This window comes from Hylaeus volcanicus, chromosome 1 (genome assembly GCF_026283585.1).
Source record: "Hylaeus volcanicus isolate JK05 chromosome 1, UHH_iyHylVolc1.0_haploid, whole genome shotgun sequence".
Taxonomy (NCBI): domain Eukaryota; kingdom Metazoa; phylum Arthropoda; class Insecta; order Hymenoptera; family Colletidae; genus Hylaeus; species Hylaeus volcanicus.
Window position 1 is genome coordinate 1,155,319 of NC_071976.1, and position 24,293 is coordinate 1,179,611.

A 24,293-nucleotide genomic window follows, 5' to 3' on the forward strand; every position below is an offset into this window, starting at 1 on the left:
CGGCAGGATCAGGATCGGGAGCTCGAAGATCCAGTTTGTGGAGACTTTAGCATGGATTGGAAACAAGTGGATCGCACGTACAACCAGCGGTTGAATAATTAGATCATCGAATGCTACCGTACTAACAGTCTTTCCTTACAACTTTAGCAGCAACAGCGATGATTGACTTCCACGTTCCAAGATTGCCAAAAACTGGAACTCCTTTTATCGACCATACTCGTGGGCAAGTGAATTTTGTAAAATTAATTGAAATTTCTACAATAATAATTGCAATACGAACGGACAGTTGAAGCGATTTCTTCGTCAGTCGCTTACGATTTCATTGCCATCGTCATAGTACTAATGCGTATAGTAGAAGAATCTACTTAACGAAGACAAAAAAAAGGGGGGGGAAAACAGAAACTGGCTTATGTATACCATAATCATTGGCGCAGAATACAAATTTAAGATTGGCAGATAGTAACGTTAAATTTTACGACAGGGTCAACATAGGGAAGGAGATGAAAAATATGAATTTTAAAGTCTTCCCTGCAATTTACACGTTCGCGTGGAAGAAATGAAATGTATACATATTAGTTATGTTCGCTGTACAGGTTAACTAATTCTAGAAACTGGAACAAGTTGATCTTTTTTAAACGAAAACAAAAAATTGACGCAAGAAAAGTTTAATACCGCGATGAAGGTTATGTTTTAATGATATGTTTTCAACGAAACGAATGCAAATACGATGTACACTCGCACTTATCTTTCAAATGGACTCGTGCATTTTTATGCAAAAAGAAAAAATATACATCACATACATCGCGATATTTAACTTGTTCCTACATCAATTTTTTGTATCTACGCTTGGAAAAAAGTTACGGCTTATCTCAGTTTCTAAAATCATCCTGTATGTCCATTTGTGCCATACACAGATGTTGTCGAAAAATTGACACAGTCAAACACAGGGTTCAATATGACGATTATAATAATTAAAATGCCTAGGTACGGAGAAGGAGAAAAGACTGGTAGAGAAACTCACCGCTATAAAACTAGACACTTAAAAAGGCACATAAATTGAATGAAACGAAGTGACATTTGCTCATAGCTAGAAAAATTATGATTTGTTAAACAATTTCGGCAGGATAATGTTGTATCTTCGCTCGATTAGTTATTTTTCGCGTCTGTCATCCTCATTAAATATTATATTCGTTTCTGCACTCGCCACGAGGGTGAAGTTTTCTTTTTTTTTTATTTTTTTTTTGTTTTATTGACAATGTTACAAATAAAATGCAAAAAAATTAAATTTATCGTTAAGTCGGAAATAAGGAAATGTAATAGATATGGAATGTAGCTCTGATAAAAATATACTCGATATCAGCAGTAGTTTCCTTTGAACTGTAATGAAAATCAAGATAGACATTCCAATGAAACAGATAGTGACAATGCGTAGAACACGAACGAGAGTTAATAATAATAACATTGTAATTATTGCTATTTATCATCATTCATTATAATATCATAATGATCATTATTGTCATCATCGTTGTTGTTATAGTTATAAATGAAATCTTAATGACCGTTTAAATAGTTAAACATTATAAACTTAGGCAGTAACAATACCTGCGTTTAATTACAAGGTTAATTAGTTAGTGAATTGCGTGGAATTATAACCATAATTGTTTATAATGAAAACAAAAGATGGTTACGATGTATGGGTTTACGGTACGTGAACCAAAATCAATCAAAAGCTGAAAAATTCGTTGATACTATCTCTTAAAATATTAATTTAGTAATACATATTTAATTAATAAACTTTGGTTACACGAAGGACAATTACTAAACTGCCTATGCACAAACATTGTATACAGAGTGATTTCGAACATCGTTCTATTTTACCGTAAAATTTCATTTATTACAGGGTTACTACGTAAAAACGTTTTAATAGCCTTTTTAATTATTTTTTTAAAAAAGAAGACGAGGAAGGAAGTTGATAACGAATATCACGTACTGCTACAACCTGTCGTCCCTCTGACTGTCAGAAAGTAAAGAAATATTATTAAGCCATTGCAGTTCAGTAATTATATATAACAAGTCTAAGTTTATAACTAATCAAAGTAATAATTGATATCTGTATCGATGTAATATAGATAGGTCATCCATTTCCCAGTCAAAATGTTGCAAGCTTAGCAAACTTCCCCTGGTAAAGTTTCCAGATCTTCTCAATGCAGGAACTATCAGAGCTTTGTATGTGTTTCACTCGATGACCAGAAAATAAAAGGTGTAACAAGATCACCTAAATAGATTTCAAATCTTTAAACACGAAACGTGAAAACAATTCTTCAGTTTTCCTATTTGTAATGTGGAAAGGCTCTGCGTAAATGACTTATCATATAAGTGTATTAGCAACTAAGTTAGCATAAAACTACTAGTCTTTCTAATTCTTAATATAATCTATCTACAGGATACGTCACGCATATTGGGACCAGTTATACTTGGAATTTGATAAGAGATAGAAGATCGTATAATTCTTTTTCGATCTCTTACCAAATTCGAAATATAATCTGTCTGAAATTCGTGATACACCCTCTATATGTATATGTACGTATGAACGTGCATATACATATTCGACAAAGAAATGCACAGAAAATACCAAGGAACACATTGACAAAAGATATTGAAAACTTTTATTTATTTATACCTCTTGAGACACCTAACTTTACAGACAGACCAATAAAAATGGGACTAAACAAAATCTCTTTGTAAAAAATTGACCTAGCTTCTGAAGTAAATTTGAATTCAATATTATAAATGACCACTCTGTCCAACTACTTTTCGAAGAATTTATAACACCTAAATATACATGTTCCCCGTTATGCCTCATTCCAATAGAAAGCGATTAATGTTCTTCGAAAATTCTTCTCTTCTGCCATCCTATAGATATCGTGTGTTTGTATTACACCGTTTTCTATGATTGTACTATCTTAGGATGTGCAAAATTAATAAACCAATTCATTATTAATTTATAAGAATGAATGTAAAAGTAGGATATTTGAAATACAATGCATCAAGCAGTGTTAACGCTCATGTGTACGTTCATTTTTTTATGGAACAATGTCGCTCTATCGAACAATGTCGCTCTATTTTTAAGCAGTTACGATAATTTCTCTTTTTTTGTAAACACTTAATCTGCGACTCCAAGAAAGTATTATTAAACGATTATACAAAATTGTTCAACGTTCAGAGGTATAAGGTTTCTTTTAAACAATTATAATCGTAAAAATGCAAAGTTATATTTATATTAAATATAATTCTTGCGAATTTCTTTACTATTTTCTTGAACGACGGATCATTTGAAAATCTAAATTACTATATTCGTTACTAATGTAGTACGTACGCACATTTGATACCTTAGAACAAAATGATTATTTATCATCTTTCGATATTTCCAAAATTTAATGAAAGAACGAGTAAACGACGAATGTATCTATGAAATTAAAAAGGTAATCGTTGTATTCAAAAACATTAGGTCTGGATAATTGGATATATCCTTAAAAAATAAACAAAGAAAATAATCGAATGCTACAAAAGAAGTTGTTTCGTTAGTTTGACGATGCCCTTGGTTAATAGTTTTCTTGTTTGTAATTGTACATCGGCAAAATAAATTTGTGTGCAATTCGCAGTATTGGAAATGTCAATTAACAAGTAACAATTCGTACGTAATCGGTCCGACGATAAGAAAATCGTTATGTATTTTCTATAATGTTACTGGTAGATAGCTACTGCGTTAGATACAATTAAACGATGTGTTCTTATCATTATTCATAATTAAATTATAATGTTGTTACAATAAACACGAGGTGCGAAATAATACGATCCGAATGCCTGCATGCGTGACAACGATAAGAATGCGAGTGTAGTCCAGTCGATTGTCCTATTTATGCTGGACTGTATGGAGAAAATTAATATATATGTATATGTATGTCGTGGCTCTACATGGCCTATTATATTCATTAGATCGGAATTACTATAGCGAATAATTATAGTACCCAAATTTTCTATCATTTTCATTCGGTTGCATCGACTATTTATTTCGTGAATGTACATGCAACTTTATCAATCGTACAACAAAACTCCCATTATAAGTTTAGAATCGAATGATACGTGATGCGATATGTAAACCCGTCTTCTTTATTAAAAAAAAACACACGCAAATATATTATACGAGTACGTTTTATTGATCGGTTTTATTAGTTTATTTGAAAAAAAATTCGTGGTGCATATTACTTACCTTCGGAGTTGTAAATACCGCGATATGAAAGTAATACTCGAGTGGTCTCGGACCTTGAGAACTTAACGAAATATATTTAACGCAACGTCGAGGGCACGAGGTTTCAAAAAGAACAGCAGCAAACACAGGTTCACGAACGATTTAATTACGTTGCTTTGAATATTGGCGCGAACGCACGCTACCGACAGAGATACCAACTGTAAACAAAACACAAAGGTTGCGTCATATTGCGCACTGTGTCCGGAGTCGTGTGGTCGCGAATCCTCGTTTTCGAAAGAGCACGCACACACATGCCGCGTCGTGAAATCAAATCATCAGCCCGGGAAACGAGAGTGCAGAAATCGCGATCGACAATTCGCAGTGTTCGGTCAGATGCAATCGGTTTTGGCGCGTGTGGTTGCGTACGTGTCGCGTGACTGTTGTTTCGCGTATCTGTGCGCGCTCGGTAGGTCAAAATGGCGTGAACCGACCGTGCGATTTTAGGTTATCTTCGCTCGTGGCCAAATAACGACGGATCCAGGAATAAAAGCCAAGCGTCCATAGACACGTCTGACAATCCTTCCCTTCGTGTCACGCATCGCGATCCTCCACGTGCGTTTTTTGGCCCGGAGTTACATGAGTTATGAGGACGGAATGCCCGCAGGCGGTAACAGTCGTTTCCGCGGTTACCCAGCGCGGATGTCCGAGCGACAACAACTCGCGCTCCTTCTTCAAATGACCTCTCAAGAAATAGTATCAGGTGAGGACAGACAGGAACTTTCGTTACGATTAAAACACGCGCGCAATTACGGTGCACCTCGCCGCGAGAACAACGCAATCGATCGTCGAACGATAGTCTTATCCTACCCTGTACCTCCTACTATCAATGGAGTGCTTTCGACGTATATCGAACGTCGTATTTGCTCCGTATTTATCACAGAATTACGTAGCTGACAGTAAAATTCAATACAGCGTGACATATTACGTGCCATTTACGTATCGCGCGTAGGTTAGTCCGAGTTCCTGATTCGATTGTCAGTCGTGCATTTATTTACCAATGCACCAACAACCGACACTCTCGTAAATTCTACGTGACTTTTCTGCCTCGCTTAGGCGCATATCGCCCCGCTAAACGTATTTCTTTTATCGAAACACGCTATAACGCGAAAACGGAGCTAGTTACTTGGCGCGAATCAGTGTTTGCTCGCCTGGATTGTACCATCAGGCCTGCCAACTATGTAACCGACTGACAGTCGACGTTCCCGCGATATCGCATTCAATGGCGCATGCTGACTTCAAAACGAAAGGAAGGGGCAACGTTAATAGAAGTAATTGACATGCGTTCGAGTTCCCGCCACAGGAGATATCCTGACAGCGGGACCGATTGTCGGTAACTTGTTGCAAACTGTTATATTTCCAAGCAGGAGGCGTTTATGCTGGGGCATATTCCCGCGACGATACTTATCAATTGTATATTCGTAACGTGGTTATAGATACATGCGTTTCATCTCTGTAGCAATTGTTTGAAAAAACATGAATCACTTTCGGAATCTCTGAAACCATTGAAATTATCTATAAAATAGTTGTTTACGTGATCACAATTATAAGAGACAATTAGATGGTAGAAAAACCCTTTACATCAAAGTATCGTTGCATGTAACCAGAAAACAACATGATTCGTATGTATACATTTTCACATCGTGATGCTAATATTTTTATTTACTCCTCGGTGCATCGAAATCTTGATCGATATTTATAAATCTGTACCGAATCGCGGTACAGAGCTGTTCGGTTAATTTAATTCAGTGATATCCGAGCTAAACTCGTTCAGATTTGAATTACGACGAATGCCGCTACATTAATACTAATAAAGTGTGAGTTACGTAAATACGTCGTAACTAAAATCTTGACATGCCCCAGTTATTATCTCCTCTAACATAATTCGTTTGCATTCAGGTGGGAACAAAACGGAAACCACGACGACAAGCACCACCCCGAGATCATCGACGTTGCAACAACGGGGGTCCAAGGGACGCTGGACGAGCAAGAATGGCGAATCAGCGGTCCAGGCATCCATCAATCGCAAAGAAGATTTTCGCGTGCGGCAGATGCTCGTTAATGGATACGAATTGAACGCTAAAGAAACTAACGGTGAGTAACTTTCGTGCTTCTACATTATTAAGTTTGTTTTTTCAATTCTTATCTATGCAGATATAGCATTTGTGATTCGTTACTTGACTTTAGTAACGAAGATAGTCGACTACTTTACCTAGCTTGTTCTATATAAACATAAACACGTGTCGCGAACGACAAGGTTACCTTGATATTTGTTAATAGGAGACAAATGAAAGAGTACAACTTTCTATTAAAAGAAATTTCTCTACGGAACCTTGAGATGTCCTTGGCGGTTTAAATATAACAAAAAAATCTTTGCCACGTCTTCCATAAAATTAAAAACGTCTGCCTCGAACAGTCTTGTCTATCTTTAAAAATAAACGAGTTGTCCACGTGACCTGACTTAAATACCCCACCTCTGTGCAGAGCGTATCCTAAATGTGGGGTCCACTTCGGCGGATGGATTCGGGTCACCTGGATCACTCGTTTATTTATAAAAAGTGAACTGAATGTTCGAGGCACAAGTTTTTGTTTTCGTAGAGGGCACACGGTTCCAAGCAGATCTTAAGAGAAGTAAAGCGAAATGAAAAGGCTGAAAGGTTGATCTTCCTTTTCACGAGGTTCGCGAATAGTGTCCCAACGATTGCACATTCGCAGATCGTAGTCACTTCGTAGTGAGATCAGGGTACTTGTGTCTGCTTTCACCTGACTGACTTCCGCGTTCTCGTTATCATTGATACGCGTCCGTTTTTAACGTGCATGTAATTACGCGCTCAAACCGGGACAGTTCTCTTTCAACCGAAAGACAGCATTCCATGGGGTCGGTCACCTTTGGGTTCTTGTGTATAGCAGAGACACTCGTCGATAAATGAAAGCGACGGTGCACGACCTTCCTAAACGCAGGAAGTCAGCGGGTCCCGGGTTCATTCATATACAATCTACCTCCGTTCCTCGGCTACCCTTCCTCCGGCCCGTTTCGTCCCATTACCCTTTAAGGTCGAAGAAGCGGTCCAAATGAACGGTATTATTGTTTACAACATTTTTCTGACCTACGGCAGGGAATAAATAGAAACGTAAAAGCGCGCTTGGAAAGCAATAGAAATTGCTACCTTAACGTAACGAAATGGCAAACAAATATTTCTGTTTAAACTAGAATTACAGGTAATTGAATGTGAAGGCACAGAATAAATTTCTACACAACATTTTTCTGACCTATGGCAGGGAATAAATAGAAATGTAAAAGCGCGCTTGGAAAGCAATAGAAATTGCTACCTTAACGTAACGAAATGGCAAACAAATATTTCTGTTTAAACTAGAATTACAGGTAATTGAATGTGAAGGCACAGAATAAATTTCTACGCCTAATATGTCATGAAATAGCTGGATGTTTACGATTATGTTTAAGGTGACCATCTACTTTGAGACGGTCGACACTGTTGTGTCGTCACTTTCCGTTTTAGCCGGTCTTGTTCCGTTACGTAAGTGGACACGAATTTCCGTAAATATTGATGCCATTCCTCGCTACACAATGGGTTATACGCAGAGGTCGAATTTAAATCGCCATGTCGAAAACACGGTAGAGACACCGTGGTACCTATACGCGGAGACAATGTCGGCGTAAGATGCCTAATAGGGTATTCACCAGCACCCTAGTCACAGGTGCACGACATCCTTGTTGTTCAGGGGTTGCGGAGGGATGAAACATCCACCGTGGAGCTCTGGAGGGGCGGCAGACAACTCTCGTACAGATCAATACTCGAGACAGGGCCGCACTGTTCCATATAATTTTTCAATTCAGTCTTAAAGCGTACGATTTTTTCTTGTTAAACTTGCAACATAATTCCGATTTTTCGTGTAAACACACCGGAATTCATTCCTACACTTATTTTATTCGACAGGATAGTTAAAGATGATCAGATGAAATATAATTTTATCTATCGTACGTAATAGTAGATCGAACGCTGTTTATCTTTTATTCGTTATTCGAAACTTAAAAAAAAAATGGATCATTCATTGCTTCAAAGTAAAGTTTGCTTATTCTCTTTTGGCTTTATAATATTCGTTAGGTGCAGGAATCAATTGTGTGCCTTTACATTCAGTTATTTGTAATTCTAGTTTATTACAATTATTCCAGTTGATTTGCGAAATAACTTCACTTTCCCTGAACGTTTCCAAGCGAGTCATTTCAAACGGAAGCTCGGCCCTGGCTTTACCTGTTAGACGGTACCCACGACAAATCCAATGTTTCCACGGAGAATTTCGAACTCCTGAGTTTAAAGCTGAAGGTTCGGGCGCTGTCGTGCCAGACATTCTTGAGGAAGTGGTCTTTAATGCCCATGGGCGTTGGATGTTCGAGAACATAACGCTACGCACACATGGATTTTATCAATGCTCGTTCGTACTTGTCGAAACGGAGCTAATGTTTTTATAACTCTGTACACGTGCATGAATATTCAATCGTTCCACGAAGCAAATTACATTTTTGCACGCACGCTGCCGTCCAAAAGCATTCGTTCCCATTATCAAATTCTGATATCTGGTGGACCCTTCCATAACGCGGTTAATACTTTACGCGTTGTAGGAAATTGCGTCATAGGAAATCGAACAAGAAATATAGAAACGAATTACGGTAAATTTACATGTAACGCAGAATTCTGTAGCGTTCGAAACAATATATTTGAACAAATTCTCCAAATTTCGCGTCGCAGGAATTCGCGCATGACATCGCAAATAATTTCTATGTAAATCTAACCGTATTTTTCAAAGCTTCCTGTAACACGCATTTGAATTTCGCTACGTTCGTTACAAAATTTCCGTTTGTCGTCCAAGTTTGCGAATTTTCGAAAATAATTGGCCCAAGTTACGAACTCGAATTTCTGGCGTAACGTAATTAAAGCGAATGAAGTTTTTATCGAATGGCTGCGAGAGGAGGAGGCGGTATCGGGCGCCGCCCGTGTCCTTAAAGCCGATAGACCACTCAACGAATGACTGGGCTTGTTTATCGTAAGGCCAGTTTCCAACTATTGTCACTGTTACGGTACTGGAACAAAATGATAGCACATCCCCAACATTTTTGTTTATATTAGGTGTAAACATTATATTCTGTGTTTCTCTATGGTAAACTTTTATTTAAAAACAAAGACTAATACCACCTATGATCTTCCAATAGCTTCAGTTTTCATCCGATATACATATAGTTTACGTACTCGCCGTTTCCATTTTCTTAAAACGAGTTTGAAACACTCATTGAAACAGAAATAGGGTTACAATGTCTTAAAACAGACTGTTCCATCTTTGGCTGTAAATGGCTAGCCTTATTCTAACGGCAGAGATATCGATTAGGAAGAAAACCGACGAATGTCGCAACTCCTCGACAAGGACCGCCACGAGTTTACATCGGAAATGAATTTTCTCCAAATAATAAGTAACTAATGAAACGTTTATTCGATTGACCCTTCGTTTGCGAAATTTTCTTTAGCTTTATTCGTTAGGCGAGATTTTTCTCGCGGGTGAGAACTTGGTCCATTTGTGGCTTACACGACATTCTACAGGGTGTTCGTATTCAACCCTCTTGCTACCGTGTATCGAGCTTCATCTGGTCGGGAGCATCGTGTTTCTTTTCCTCCATTCCTTTTCGTCGTGTCCATGTTAAAGAAGTACAGATCCGCAAAAACACGTTTTTGGTCGTTATTTGTCAAATATCGAACCATCGGGAACAATAAATTTAAACTACTTCTTTTTACTAAAATGGTTTACAGGGTTAGATTCTTCTAAAGTGTAACATAATAAACACGTTGTTGACAAAATTGTATCTTGGATGAAACAGATTGACAAATTTCCCGTTTCACAGTAACAGACAATGCTTTGATGCTCGTAGAATGATAAGAGAACGAGAAAGGGAAAGGAGGTGGGGTGAGAGTCGATATTGCGAAAAAGCTATTGTTAAGAAATTTCAGGCTTTGTCTGGTCGTGTATTCTCTTGACAGGCAAACAATTCGAGATAGTTGGAATCTGTAACCGTTAAAGAAAAAAAAAAAAAAAAAAAATGCAGCAAGGTGACCGCAACAATCGCTCTAGTCTATCCTCTTTAAAGTAAACGTTGCTTTTCATGTGTGTAAATGCCCAGAGAACATGTCTCGGGCCCTTTCGGATTCGTCAGTAAGGCACACGTCGACAGACCACCAGTCTTCTCCCCATAGCAATTAGCTTGACATTCTACTGAATTGCGTTTTCACTTTTCCAGGACTTCTACGCTTCCTTTGTTCTCAGTTTCCCATCCTACCACCTTCGTCTCTTTCGCTCGCATATCTCCTCGTCTTCTCGCTACTTTTCGAATAGGAACGCGATTAAGCTTGCCGTTCTCGGTCCCGAGTACTCATTTTTCACGTCATATGTTAGTGGTTAACTATCTTAGAGTCGTACTCGATACGAGAAAAAAGTGTTTACATACAAACGATTCCAATGATAGCTAAAGATTAAGTAAACGGGAAATAACAAGCCAATTACACTTTGTAAGAATCGAGCAACGTTTAGTTCTCAAATAAATGTTCATGTAAATCAAAAAAACTGGCGAAAGAGCATATTTTAATTTGATGAAAATGCAAATTTAGGTACGTCGAGGAATAATCCCCGGCAGTGTTCTGCAGTTGATTAGAATACGCTAGGAAAAGAAAGCAGGATATCATACGTCATTGTTGATTGATAGATCACCATCGCTAGAGATGGTACTTTCCGATACACAGAAAACTACAAAGTTTATACGTTTCTGTCGGCTACATGAGCGAATGTCTGCAGCCTTCTACAGGTCTATTTGGCGCAGAGCGCGCGGACGCGCTCGGAAAGTAAGCGATAATGCGACTGGTGTGCTCAGCGCAGGAGCGGCACGTGAGGAAATGCTGCCACCGACACATTCTCGCCTACAGGATATAGCTGGACGTGTATATACGTTGACCTATACACGTTTTGTATGGAAGTCGCATGCTTTTCTGGCAGTGTTAGCTGCGTTCACATCCATAGCGTCACGAACGCTCGCAGAGCGCACGACCAACACTGCCGTTGGCGGGATCAGCTCGGGTCCTATTGGCCAGGGAGAGCATCGCGGGCCACAGTTGGTGGGGCGATGCGGGGAAAGGCGGAGCCAATCGTCGACATAGCGACGCAACATGGCCTCTAGTTCGCGAGGGGCCGTGTTCGCGTGCACGTCGAGCACGTACACATACGGACTCTCCCCCGGCGGACCAACAGATGTCGCCCTGACCACCTTTGAATCGTCAAGATCGGCGTGACAATTGAACCTACAAAGAAAAAAGAAAACCGAGAAGGAACCTGTTTATGGCAACGAAAAAAAAGTGATCGAATATCGATACGAAAGTACTCGTGAGAGTAAGTTGAAACGAAAAGATTTAGTGGTACCGAATGCATCGAATTATAGAAGACAACCAAAAGCAATGATAACCAATTTGTCACGTTTCGAAGCACCAAAACATTCCTTGGACATCGAAACACCTCGCAACTCACAGAAGAAGCCCACTCTCGCGAATTGATTGCCACTGTTGAAACGTGTATGTGTTTTTTCTAAGACTGTATCGACGACAAGGATATAGGAGTAACTTGGATTTTCTTTAGACGTATACAAAACTGTGACGATACTAATCAAATATCTCAGGCTGAAGTGCGAGTACGAAGTGTAACCTCTTTTCTTCGTGATTGTAACATTGTGCAAAGCTTTCACGTTTTAGTGTTCGTACTGTGTTTGTAAGCTTGTATAGACATTACATGGAATGAAAGTATCGAGTACGACAAAAATGTTAGGTTATCTAAAATATTGAACGAGTAAAGTCGTAGTATCGAAAAATATTGTGTACGATTCAATTGAACTTTTTACCTTTGCTTCACTGTTCCACTGTTCTCTACTTCAACGCGAGACATTCGAAACGTATTACGAGAATTGCAAGTGTACGTCCAGTAAGTTATTATTTCTGTTTTATTTGTGAGTACAGATATTACAGGTGCGAGTTCACCTGATGACAGCACGACCGCTGCCTCCGATAACCCATGCTCTCCGGCTGAAACGAGCACAGCTGCGTCGTCCAACGAGCAACAAGAACAGGACCAACAACAACAACAGCAGCTTTACCAACATCAACATTCTCAGTTTCAACAACAACAGCAACGTACAACCGGAAGTGCGCCAACCGCTGCACCGCACGTTGCTGAGGACAGTGGAGCCCCCTGTGAGATGCGGAGGACACCACCGCAAAATAAAGGTGAGTTCACGTGCGAACGAGTTTTTACCCTAAACGTAAAACCCTAGATCGGTGTGAGTTTCGAAGTAGAGAATGAACAGAGAACATCTTGATGGAACCCCGTTCTTTATGTTAATATATGTTACGTTTCTTATTAGTACATATTTTTCTATTAGGATGGTTAGTCTTTTGAATCTTTTTCAAGGGGATGTCATACATATGTCATATGTCTTATTTATTCCTAATTATGCTACTATAAGGGTTGAATTTAGTGATAAATACCGACGGTGTTTCCCCTGCGTCTTTTTACCGACACGCGGAAAGGTGCGTTTACCGACATGGTAGTTCCACAAACGACAGCTAGGTTTGACGAGCGTAACAATCGCACTTTTTGACAGTTTCCATATTTACAAATTCCTTATTTTGATAATCAAGCGACGTCGTGTAACAAATGTACGAAGTGAATCTTGGGTTCGATATATTTTCATAACATAATTCGATTAAATATTAGGTGTAGACATTAGTCCCTTTAATTCTGTGTTTAATTTATAAATTATATTCATCATAAATACGATGTTATCGTATTTTATACGAATGTAACTTTTAAATAAAACGTGATAGAGAATTGCGTTTTACGGTATTGCTTCTACGATAAATTATATTGAATGAAAACACGGTGAAATCGCAGATAATGCTCGACTCGATAATTATTCGAGATTTCCATCTAGATGAGAGTTTTTTCCGCTGGTGAGCCAGCCGATAGGTAGAGGCGCGCGCACGCGGAGTTCGTTCGCATTGCAGTGTGGATAGGCGCGAGCGATGGCAATCACCACCGATCGGTAATAATAGCGACCGATGCAGAAACAGCACTTAATTAGACGTGACATTCCCGAGTAGTGACGCGTCGGTATCATGCGCGCGGTGCAGTGTGCCGCGCCTGGTAGAAGTTGGTCGGAGACGAAGACGCGGCGACACAGTCGCGGGCCGGTTCCTCTCTCTCTTAGCTCTCTCAGTGTCTTCGGTCTCGCGTGTTGTGTGGGTGCCGTGCGAGGCGGCATCGGCAGTGGTGTACACACGCTGCTGCCGCGGCTACTGAACCTCTCTCGGGCCTGTCGTCGCCGTGGCTTGCTCGTCATTGTCCTTCCTGTTCCCTCGCCGTGAAGCAACCGTAGACCTTTTATCGTTTCGCTACAATATCGTTCGGGTCGGTCCGTCGCACGAACAGGTATGCGCTCGAGGCCACGTTACACTCTTCGCTCGGGGACCCCCTCGCTGCTATCGGATCACCCAAAAGTACCGTTACTATAGCAAAGTACTCGGCCCGACCACGTGGCTCGGCGCGTGTTTCGGACTGTTTTTAACTCTTGTAACGTGTCTCGTCGTCGTCGCGTCGATTCGTTCGCTTCGATCAGCCCGAGAGCTCGAAAGAAGCGCGTCGTCGAAACGGGAGTGCCGAACCTTGGAACACATCTTCTGGTCTTTCGACGGAGAGGGACGAAGCCAGACTTCTCGGAGGTGAGAGAGAAACGAGTACAGGGGGGAAGAGCGAGAGGGGGAAGCCCGCAGAGAGAGAGAGAGAGAGAGAGAGAGAGAGAGAGAGAGAGAGCACGCTGACTGGCAAGTACATTGGACACGTTTGCGCTCGCAGGCTGCGTCCATCGACACCACTAGGGTGATCGCACCGCCGAAAGGGTTCTATGTTGCAGTTGCTGCAACGGCGCACCATTTTCTAACAAGCTTGCCCTGATCGTTCGCGATCCTGCGAGCCAGCGGCTTTTAATCTCTTTAAACTTATGGTTTTCAAGAAGGTACTTAACACTTTACCAACCAGTAACCCTCGGCTTTTTTTCCATCACGACCAATTTTTACATCATCGATCATGTATCACTGTATGCTCTAGAAATGGCACGAATCTTAACCTTGCATGCTCGTTTGTAAAGTTCTTTTGCTGTAGTATGTTTGACAATGATAACAATTTCGGCCTATCCATTGTGTGATCTTCCGTAGAAAATAGTAACAATTTTAAAGCCATCAAGAGTTGGAGTCTCACCTGTTGTCAAACATTCATGACACAGTGTAGCACAGTGTCCTTCACGGGACGGTGGCGTGCCACAACACAATGATTAAGAGTAGCTGTTACAGACATACGTCTACTCGTGGCCTCGGTCGAAGGGGAGTTCCAAAATTCATGTTTAAAGTATTCGTTCCATTGATACACATGAATGTATGAAGATACAATGGACCATTAATCGTTTTCTGATCAATATGTATATAACATTTCATTACTCGTACAACGATAATAATGACGTTTTGGTATTCATGGAAAAGAAAAATTAGGCTACTATGTCGGTAAAGTGGTAAAATGCATATGGAGGTGTCCTCGTCGGTAACATTACGATTTCGTTACCGATGGACGATGAAAAGCGTGCAAGCAGAAAGTAGCGACAATGTTTTCCAGAGGAATTCATTAACGGTTAATGGGATTAAGTCGAAGGCTCGGGACTGCTTAACGGTGACAATTAAACGTGCATGTAGCGAGGTCGAAACCGGTTACGCGCTATGTATCGCGTATTTCGCGGAACACGTTGGAAACACGATACAAACGTGTCCCGTGCTCTCCTTCGATGTAGCTAAAATCTTTTGAAGTTTCAGCTCGCGCGATATGCTAATCTTTCGCAATATAAATTGACGGCTGGTAGGAGGAAACTGCGACACTTTACAAAGTAACGTCTGGCCTGACCTTGATTCCCGTTGTGACATGTTTCGTCATTGTGTGCTGATCGATGGCTACATTTAAATCGGTACTTTGGTTGGCATACTTCAGTTAGTACACTTCAGTTCGACCATCACGGAACGTTATCTGCCGCAAAGTTTACTTCGATTGCGCATATGTAGCTTTTATTTCGCAACAGTGACATCATTGATGCCCGGTGTCTGCAGTTTCTTCCACGTTCGGTTTCATATAGAGAAGGAACAAAGTTTAACGTTTACGGTAAGCCACCGTTAGTTTTTTTTTATTCAACACTCGCGCGCGTTACCGATTGCTCGCCTATTTGTTAATTAAAAAGTGAGAGACGATTAAAAGCTAAATAGAAAAATAATGGGTCGAAAGTGTTAAGATTCCGACGTGTGTCAGTTCGACATCTGTCGCAGAATTATCTTCATCGTGAAACGCGACGAGATAATGAACTTTTCTCGCAAACAGTATCCGATAAAACGTACGACGTTATCGGTTGCAAAGAATGCTGTATCTTTTCTGGCCAGTCGTAGACTCCGGTGTCCTCCAGCGTTCGGAAAGGTCAGGAACGAAAAACTGAAGAGAACCACCGCTTAGATTCGTATTCCAACGACGAATAATGCCGCGGAGACCTCCTCTACGTTCTGAAAATACCTTCTCGATTATCTTATCGATGATCAATATTTGATTTGTCGAACGTTCGTATCGGTATTCCGATTATTGCGCTTAGAATATTTTTACTATGTCGTATTAAAATTTTTGAAACTTGGAACGTGCATAGACCGTGACGTTTAATTAATATTATTCGTTGTTATTTAAAATAACAAATTTCCACAGATTTCGGCTGTTAGCCGCGAGGTATAAATATTCGTTGGACGATTATTCGTGTAACTTAACGTGAAAAAAAAAGCGGTTATCTTTGTGCTGATTAGCGGATGGGGAGGAAGGGTGAAGGGGGAAGCAGATAAATCACCGTGTTCGATAGATTTTAACGCATCGGTTACTCGAGCTCGAATACAGAAACATCTCTCGTGCAGGAAGTAGGAGGAGGGCAGACGTATATACTACGAAATAATATACGTTGCGTTTCGCAGAAGCACGTATGTATGTATACATGAATGCGCCGTGATGTTTACGTATCGTCATTTCGCGGTAAGAATGTTCCGCAAATATTTACTCTCTTTCTAGAGATAGCATTACGCTACGTGTGTTTGCATTACTCGCTTAGCATGGAAAATATTTCTCGCATTTTATTTTTCATTGTTCGGTTACAAGTGCTGCTAATACTATTTACGTATTCACGTTGCACCAAATTTTGTTATCTTCTTTTAGATACGATAAGCCGAGGGAGATAAACGTAATATTTTTTTCAAACGCGCTCGTTGACCCTAGATCGACCTCTGAATGAATTCAAGTTTGCTCGAGTCGATTGCTTTATCTAACAATTGCTGTGTAAATAGCCAACTTTGTTTCAGATACGCGTTGAAAGCAATATAATTAATTTCAAACTTGTTTTCGCGTTGCATCATATTTACTTTTGTCGATTACATCAATTGCAGATAATACATTTTTAATAGATTCTTCCTAAGGTTAAAGAAAAACATTGCTACCGTATATGGAGAAATGCTTGATCTCCGTGAATTGTTGATGCCCTGTAACAGCGGCTAACAGCCGCAAATTCATTGACCAGCGGTTGATGTATTTTCGGATACGCTATTCGCAAGCGCCAAGTTTCATTGGCACAATTCCCTCTTCCTTGAAAGAGGGAGGAGGAGGAGGAGGAGGAGGAGGAGCAGGAGGAGCAGGAGCAGGAGGAGCAGGAGCAGCGTACGATCAATGTCTAAGCGAAAGAGATCGTAATACGAGTGCACATTAAACGAAAAATCGTCCTGGAATCCACATTGTATTGATCCAGACTCCAAAATTACGGTGACGTCGCGTTAACTCGTAGATTCAATTATATGTATATTGATCCAGTACAGCTGGGTGTCCTGGAATCTCTCGAAACAATCATTTCCTGAAATTACCGCGAGCCGCGTTATATTGCTCGTCGCCGAATCTGCCTTAGTGGAGTTTTCACTGAAACAAAACCAGACATGTATGAAATAAAAATGACTGTACAAATCGTATTCATTTTACTCTACTTAAGGATTTACCATTTTATTTGATCTCAGACCGATCCTTTTACATATATATAAATATAAGTCCTGGCGATTTGCCATTGAAACTCGCTAAAATTTTGACGCCAGAATGCTCACTTCCGGTTTTCGCCCGAATGACGTCGGTTAGTCCGATCGCTGGAGGATCAGCAGCGAATAAAGAGTTTAATGGCACGCTTTCCTGTAACGCGATCGTCCAGTAAAAGGCCACTAATGAATCGATCGCGGATCGGGACTCTCTGCCCTCGTCCTGCCCTCCTCGAGGAACTCGTTCTTCCAGGGGTCCCGTGATTAACGGCCATACCCCCGATGATCGCAACCATCGAGTTTTTCCCCCCTTTGAAATCTTTACCGTCCTTGCGGTCCCACTCTCTCGTCTCTCTTTCTCTCTTGGCCGATTCTCTCCCCACCTCGTCTCACCTCTCCTCTTCTCGACTCCTTGGAACCGTCCTCCCTCTGTGTCGAAGGAGTACTGGTTTCGTGGAAACTCGTTCCCTGGCATTCCGTCGTTGTTCTTGCAATTAACCGGCGTTTTGTTCTCCACAGTCGATAGATCGGGAACCGGGCAGTCTGGAAGCTCGCCGAGGGTGACGCTTCGGCTCAACCAGGTGCGAGGGGCGAGGGATGAAAAGAAAGGAGGGGGCTCTACTAACTCCCGTCAGGGCGGCATGAACGCACAGGTACACACACACGCGCGCGCGCGCTTTTACATTTCTGCTGGAACCTCGATTATCCTGGCTGAAAAGTGACTTCGTCTATACTTGGACAGATTAAAGAGGTAGTTCACTTGGGCCCTCCCTAACATGCTAAATTTTATTCAAGCTTGCGGAACTTGGAGCCTTGAATGTAGCAAAATAAAAAATCTCGAGAATTGATAACGTTAACGCGAATAATCACTGGAAACGATAATAATAATAACAGAGTGCTACATTCTTGTAACCGTTTTCATTGCAATTACACACGTGATAAATTGGTTACAAGTACGACAAGTAAGAAATTTGTAATCCTAACTATTCGCTCCAAGAAAGAGAAACTCGTCCGACGACGCTGATAGCGTTTTGCTCAACTTGATAATCGAGGTTTCCACCGTGTACTCGATGTCGATGGAAAGGCTTCGTTTCTATGGAAATACATTCGTTCAACTTCCGAATCGCGAGTCGTCGATTCGCCTGTGAGAACGCTCGCCTCGAACGTGTTAATTAAATTTCAATCGAAGCACAGCCACGGCAGCAATTAAGGAATCACGATCGACACGCGAACGTAGTTTAACAGATTTATTTTTAGTATCCAGATGTACGTCGAGAAAAATTTTACTTGGATTCCATTTGCATTTTGAGAAAATGTGAAAGTCGACTCTGTTGCCAGTCTAGATATAATGTAGGTACACTTTCGAGAGCGACGTTTTAAAAAGGTAACGCGGCGAATCGCGAGGCAGTATACCGCGATTGTTGTGTAGAACATGAACGATAAAGTGGCGTACGTAATCTACAAGCACGTAACGATATGTGATAATATAAGAACATAACACTCGCGTAAAGCTTGTGTGTACTTTGGTAATTTGCTATACTTGGAATTTTGCATACTTGGTCGGTTGCGACTAAGACAAATAAAGCCGGAGTTTTAAAGAATAACTTCCATTCAAAGGAAATTTGTATTACAGTGCACTTTTTTAAATATACCGTAGTATATATTTCAAGTGTAATCTCTTTAAGACTTTTATTCGCGGAACGTATTAAATATTATATAAATGGTCAACCACATCTCTTAGAGGTTGTTGTTATGACAGTACAACGTGGTAACGTAACATACATGCGTAACAAAGTTTCTGTAAAATTCATTCTAGGATGCCTTTCGAGAGTATAATTCTCTCGAAAATAATTATTATTGTTATCGTTAATTTTCTAATCGAAAGGAACGTTTCCAGAATCAAAGTCAAATGGAAAGTTCGTCGAAAGCGTCGTCGAACACCTCGTCGGGGAGCGTGAATGCCGCCTCGGGCTCGAGCGGCCCTGGGAACACATCGTCATCCGCCACGGACAGTGGCGATGTGTACGAGTTCAAAAGTTCGAAGGAGCCGACGCCTGTAAGAGGTTCGAGTTCTTCGCCGAACCCTAATCCTGATAAGGATAAAGACGGCGGCAAGTCTAGCAGCGGTCAAGGAGGTCAAAGCTGCGGTAACAATGCGTCCAGTGGCGGGAGTGGTTCGACGACATCCTCTGGCGAAACAACAACGACGTCGATCGCTACCGACGATGCTCCTACGGTTTCGGCCTCGCCTTCTTCCAAACGCGCATTTGAGAGCGACAATACCGACGAGCAGGACGAAGAGAATCGTCGGAAGAAACGAAAGGATACAGAGCCTGCGAAGGAGAGTTCCAAAGGCGCGACTACTGGAAGGCAAAGTACCGGAAGAAATGCTACCAGCACGGGAGAAAAAGTAAGTAGATTTTTGGATCAATTCGAAACCTATCCAAGACTAGGTTAAACTTGATTAATTAAGCAATTAGTATCTGACAAGCGTGTTTTGTTGCAGTGTGCAAAATCGGGTAAACAAGGAGCTGGCGCGACCTCTGGTAAAAGTAATCAAAACACAACCTCGATCAGCGCCGACAGGAAGAGTCCGAGTACCTCGATGGCGAGTAGTCCGAAACCTTCGAATCCTTCTGGTTCGGCGACAAGCACAAAAACAACTACACCAGCACCTCCTGAATCCGATGGCGAAGATGATCGATCGAAAGGTTCGGATTCCAGTTCAGCTCCCAAAGTGCCACCTTTGAAAATAGTTATTCCGCAAAGTACCACGTCCGAACAAGAGCAGGGGAATAGAAATGGAAAAAACACGTCGAATAGAAGTCACCAGCTACCCTACGTAGTCGCGAGTTCTAATAGCAACGACTCAACGGATAAAGATCAAAGTCAATCTGCCAGTGGCACGACGAGTCCTACGGAGAGTGGGAATAGCGCTAAAAGCGAGGACAAAAAAGATTTTAGTGGTGCTTTGCACGGGGAAGAGAGATCGACGCATCATCAGAGGGTACTCAGAAGCTCGCATAGATCTGGCAATGGCGGCAATGGCTCGACGTCGTTGAAGGAAACCGCTACCTCTGGAGGTAATGGAAACTATTCGAACTCATCTCCGCTACCAGCGGCTACTTCAACGGATCGCTCGAATAACTCGTCACCGCAACAACGACATCACTCGCCCACGCCTGAAACCACTGTCTCCGAATCCAATAAAACCAGCGCGACCGAGGCTGCGAGTAATAGCGCCACTTCGAAGACGAATGTCATCGTAGAAAAGTCGGAGAAAAATACCGAAACTAGCGGTAAGAGTCAGAAAGATAGCAATGCGGAAAATTCGGAAAATACTTCGACGACTACCTCATCGACGACGTCGAACGTGGGTACTCCAGCACCACCCGTTGAACTTCATCCCAGGAAAAGAAAAATGAAACCTAATAAAGAAACGCAAGCTGCTACGGCTGCTTCTAATGAATCATCCGAAGCAACTAACGCGGGTCCGGAAGTTCATCCACACGATCAACCTATCACTAACTGTTACCAATTGTTCCTCAATATTAGAAAACAGGTTAGATTTGAATTAACATCGCTGTCTTAATTTCTTATGAAATTATTCCGAAAATCTTTTCACGGAATATATTTTTGAGAGATAATATCTTTGTCGTTTTAGATCGAAAGAAGAAGAAAGGGCCTTTTTCCAGTACAACCGAAACCACCTCAGGGATTCAAAGATTATTTAATGAATCGTTGTACATACGTATTAGCCGGAAATGCGAACAAAGAGCCAAACGTCAATCCTCCGGTTGGATTGCAAGGCGCTATGAAGGACTTGTACGTTGAACAAGAAAAGGAGAGATACCGTCTGAGAATGCAGCATGTCGTTGAAAAAGAGAAATTAGTTTTGTCAGTGGAGCAGGAAATCCTTAGAGTGCACGGTAGAGCTGCTAGGGCCCTTGCTAACCAAGCTTTACCCTTCTCTGTTTGTACCATATTAAAAGACGAAGAAGTGTATAATGTTATTACCCCGGAACAAGAAGAAAAAGACAGAAACGCGAGGAGTCGATATAACGGACGATTATTTTTGAGTTGGTTGCAAGATGTGGATGATAAATGGGAAAAAATCAAGGTAAAAATAATAGCTGTTCAAGTAAGGATTATCGAAGTAACAATGTACCGTAACGAAAATATTATTTTAGGAAGCGATGTTGCTTAGACATCACAACGAAGCTGAGTCGTTGCACGCTGTGCAGAGAATGGATTGGGAATGGAAATTAAAGGAAGTTGGACTATGTGAATTTAAAGCGACACCTCAGATAGAAGACGTTCATGTTCCTATGGTGCATGTTTCGGATGATTTTGACTTACTTCCAGCTTAGTGTACAGTGATTGCACAATTGACTTGACATAACTCTTTTGCTCATACCTTTGAAATTGTTCGAAGGTATCGACTATAATCTGTGATCTCTATAATAACGTATCTGCCAGTCTTGCATGATTATCAGATTACGTTGTGTCATTCTTAAAACTATTACTACACCTAGAGGAGGCTGTATTTAAGAGACAATTTGACTCTCTAATTGGGTTACTTTAGAGTATTTATATTTTTGTTAACCTGTCAAAATTGTTCATAGCATATTTTATTCCCAAATTGTACATTTGAAGAAAAAAAAATTATGAACGTCGACCGGAGATTTGTAATACTCCTTACACACGCATCGATTAGGAGTTACGAATTTCCATGTTAATAAGTTGATACTGTATTTCACAGTATGCAATGTCTATATAATAATGTATTGTATATATTTTGTACCTAGGAACTCGTAATAGACTTTTAAACGATGTATACAAATTTTAGACTAAGAAGTTGTGTAATAAATGAAACTGCTTCGAATTTCAAATTACCCTTACTGTTTATTTTCAATTTTTAGTGGACCATGATCCTCTTTGAGTGTTTTAATTTCATTTACATTTACATTAGTGTCCAATTTAAAATCTATTGGTTTATAGAATCCCATGATATTATAATAATGACTGGCATCTTTAAAATCTGCTTCATTAAAGAAGAGTGGATTTCCTTTTATAAAGCACGTTGTGAACATACCACATACATCGGGAACGTGCACGTCGTGTACCTTAAAGGGAATCTGAAATAATCAAGATATAATCATAGGTTCGCAGTGAAACAAATTGTCTAATAGAAATAGAGAATGAATTAGAAAAAATGTTTATAGGTACCTCTTTCTTGCGAAGAAAAAAGGAATACCTTAGAGCAAGGTACTTATCTTCAAGAGGAAAATAGTACAAATCGGTAACATATCTTTTTGCTATTAAGTGTATTAATACCGGAGTACCTATGGCAAAGAAGTTAATCACTCCAATTATTCCCACAAATGCTAACATAGTATCATCTTCGAGAGCTTTTTGATAAAGTATTGGTTGAAACACGAAGCTTCCAAACGATGTTAAGAAGGAAAATACTTTAATATTACGAAAATGGTGTGACAAAATTCCTGTATACACTAATTTTTTTTCCAATTTCATATCATTTTCTGCTGAAAAGTATTTCACTTGTAAAACTGATGTGAATTTCTAAAAACAGATGAATAATTTATGCTAGAAGTTTTTTTATTATTTTCGTATAGATTCATTATTTTTCTACGAAAATATTCTAACCTTAATATTACTGGGGATACGTGTAAAATACGTAATAGGACGACTTTGTGATGCAAATTCTTGAAAACATCTTTTTCTTGAGATCAAACTGCAGACCCTTAGTAGTGAGGTCATTGTTAGAAGTCGCGTATATTTTGTGTTACTTTAATTATTACATAAACTTATACGAAACAATACCTAACAGGTCAATCGCTCGAATTGACGCATAACGTACTGTATTTTGCTATGTCTACAGATGCATAGATGGCAAAACAAGAAAACAAGAAATACTGTTAAATTATATTTTATTATTCTGTCATAATCAATAAAATTTAAAAATATTTAACTTAGGAGACAGATAGGGGACAATATTCATAGGTTACTAAAATTCATTCTTTGATTCTTTATATATACGAAGTCCTTGTTGAAACCTTTGATAAACGTATTTTTTTATTAGATTCGGGTATAAATAAACTAATAATACTCTATACAAGTGATTTATGCGAGAATAACAATGATATTTAGAGTTTTTGTTATTTATTTTTGTTTCAGTTTATGGACCACAGAACACTATAACTACCTAGCGGTGAGAAGGTGGAACTAAAATTATCGACCTTACAGACAAAATTAAAAAATACTTATATTATTTGTTTTTTTTTTAAATAAAAAATAATTTAAGGGTTAAAAAAATGGTTTCATTCAAATTTTAATATCACATTGCTGGCTGACGTAATTGTCGATAATGATAAAAAATTTTTTTTGATAAACATATAAATGGCGCCATCTAATACTAAACAAAGGAACTATTCGAGGACAAACTTGAGCGTTTTCCCGAGGGAGGCGCTGACCAAACTCCGAAATTAGTTCCACATCTGACCACTAGTTGACGCCACATGTATGTTAACATTTTTTTTTTTTATTATTATTATATGCAATAACAAATAAGTGGACCAGTAACGTAATATTAAAATTTGAATGAAAATCATTTTTTAACTTTCAAATCTTTTATTATTTTATGAAAGCATACAAATGTCGCCATCTAGCGTTTAAAAATAGGAACTGTTCGAGGACACATTTCGGCGTTTTGCCACCGATGGCACCACTGTTGTTCAATT

General features: G+C 40.0%; 3 protein-coding genes across 10 annotated transcripts in view; 2 read left to right on the top strand and 1 right to left on the bottom strand.

Moving 5' to 3' along the window:
* The window catches only part of LOC128879363 (cGMP-specific 3',5'-cyclic phosphodiesterase-like), a 67,555-nt gene extending 63,357 nt beyond the window's left edge, over positions 1-4,198 (top strand). For all 7 annotated transcript variants that reach the window (XM_054128478.1, XM_054128468.1, XM_054128463.1 and 4 more), the window contains one exon: positions 7-4,198. In XM_054128478.1, the coding sequence (XP_053984453.1) occupies positions 7-50 (44 nt within the window). In that variant the 3' untranslated portion in view covers positions 51-4,198. The remainder of the gene's footprint in view (positions 1-6) is intronic.
* Positions 4,199-4,489: 291 nt separating this feature from the next.
* On the top strand, positions 4,490-22,427 carry LOC128879402 (ankyrin repeat domain-containing protein 12). 2 transcript variants are annotated; one of them, XM_054128500.1, is made up of 8 exons: positions 4,490-5,009; positions 6,206-6,400; positions 12,364-12,630; positions 18,052-18,185; positions 19,430-19,942; positions 20,039-21,094; positions 21,197-21,652; positions 21,723-22,427. In XM_054128500.1, exons 1-8 carry the CDS (start codon positions 4,886-4,888, stop codon positions 21,900-21,902), a joined length of 2,925 nt encoding a protein of 974 aa, XP_053984475.1. In that variant the 5' UTR covers positions 4,490-4,885; the 3' UTR covers positions 21,903-22,427. The 2 variants fall into 2 exon arrangements, with proteins under 2 accessions (XP_053984475.1, XP_053984484.1); XM_054128509.1 differs by lacking the exons at positions 4,490-5,009; positions 6,206-6,400 and adding an exon at positions 11,652-11,925.
* On the bottom strand, positions 22,426-23,757 carry LOC128879422 (transmembrane protein 70 homolog, mitochondrial). The gene is made up of 3 exons (XM_054128543.1): positions 23,200-23,757; positions 22,762-23,115; positions 22,426-22,670 (listed from the first exon to the last, which is right to left on the bottom strand). The coding sequence occupies exons 1-3, from the start codon at positions 23,311-23,313 to the stop codon at positions 22,431-22,433; spliced, it is 708 nt and encodes a 235-aa protein (XP_053984518.1). The 5' UTR covers positions 23,314-23,757; the 3' UTR covers positions 22,426-22,430.
* Between the last annotated feature and the right edge of the window lie 536 nt (positions 23,758-24,293).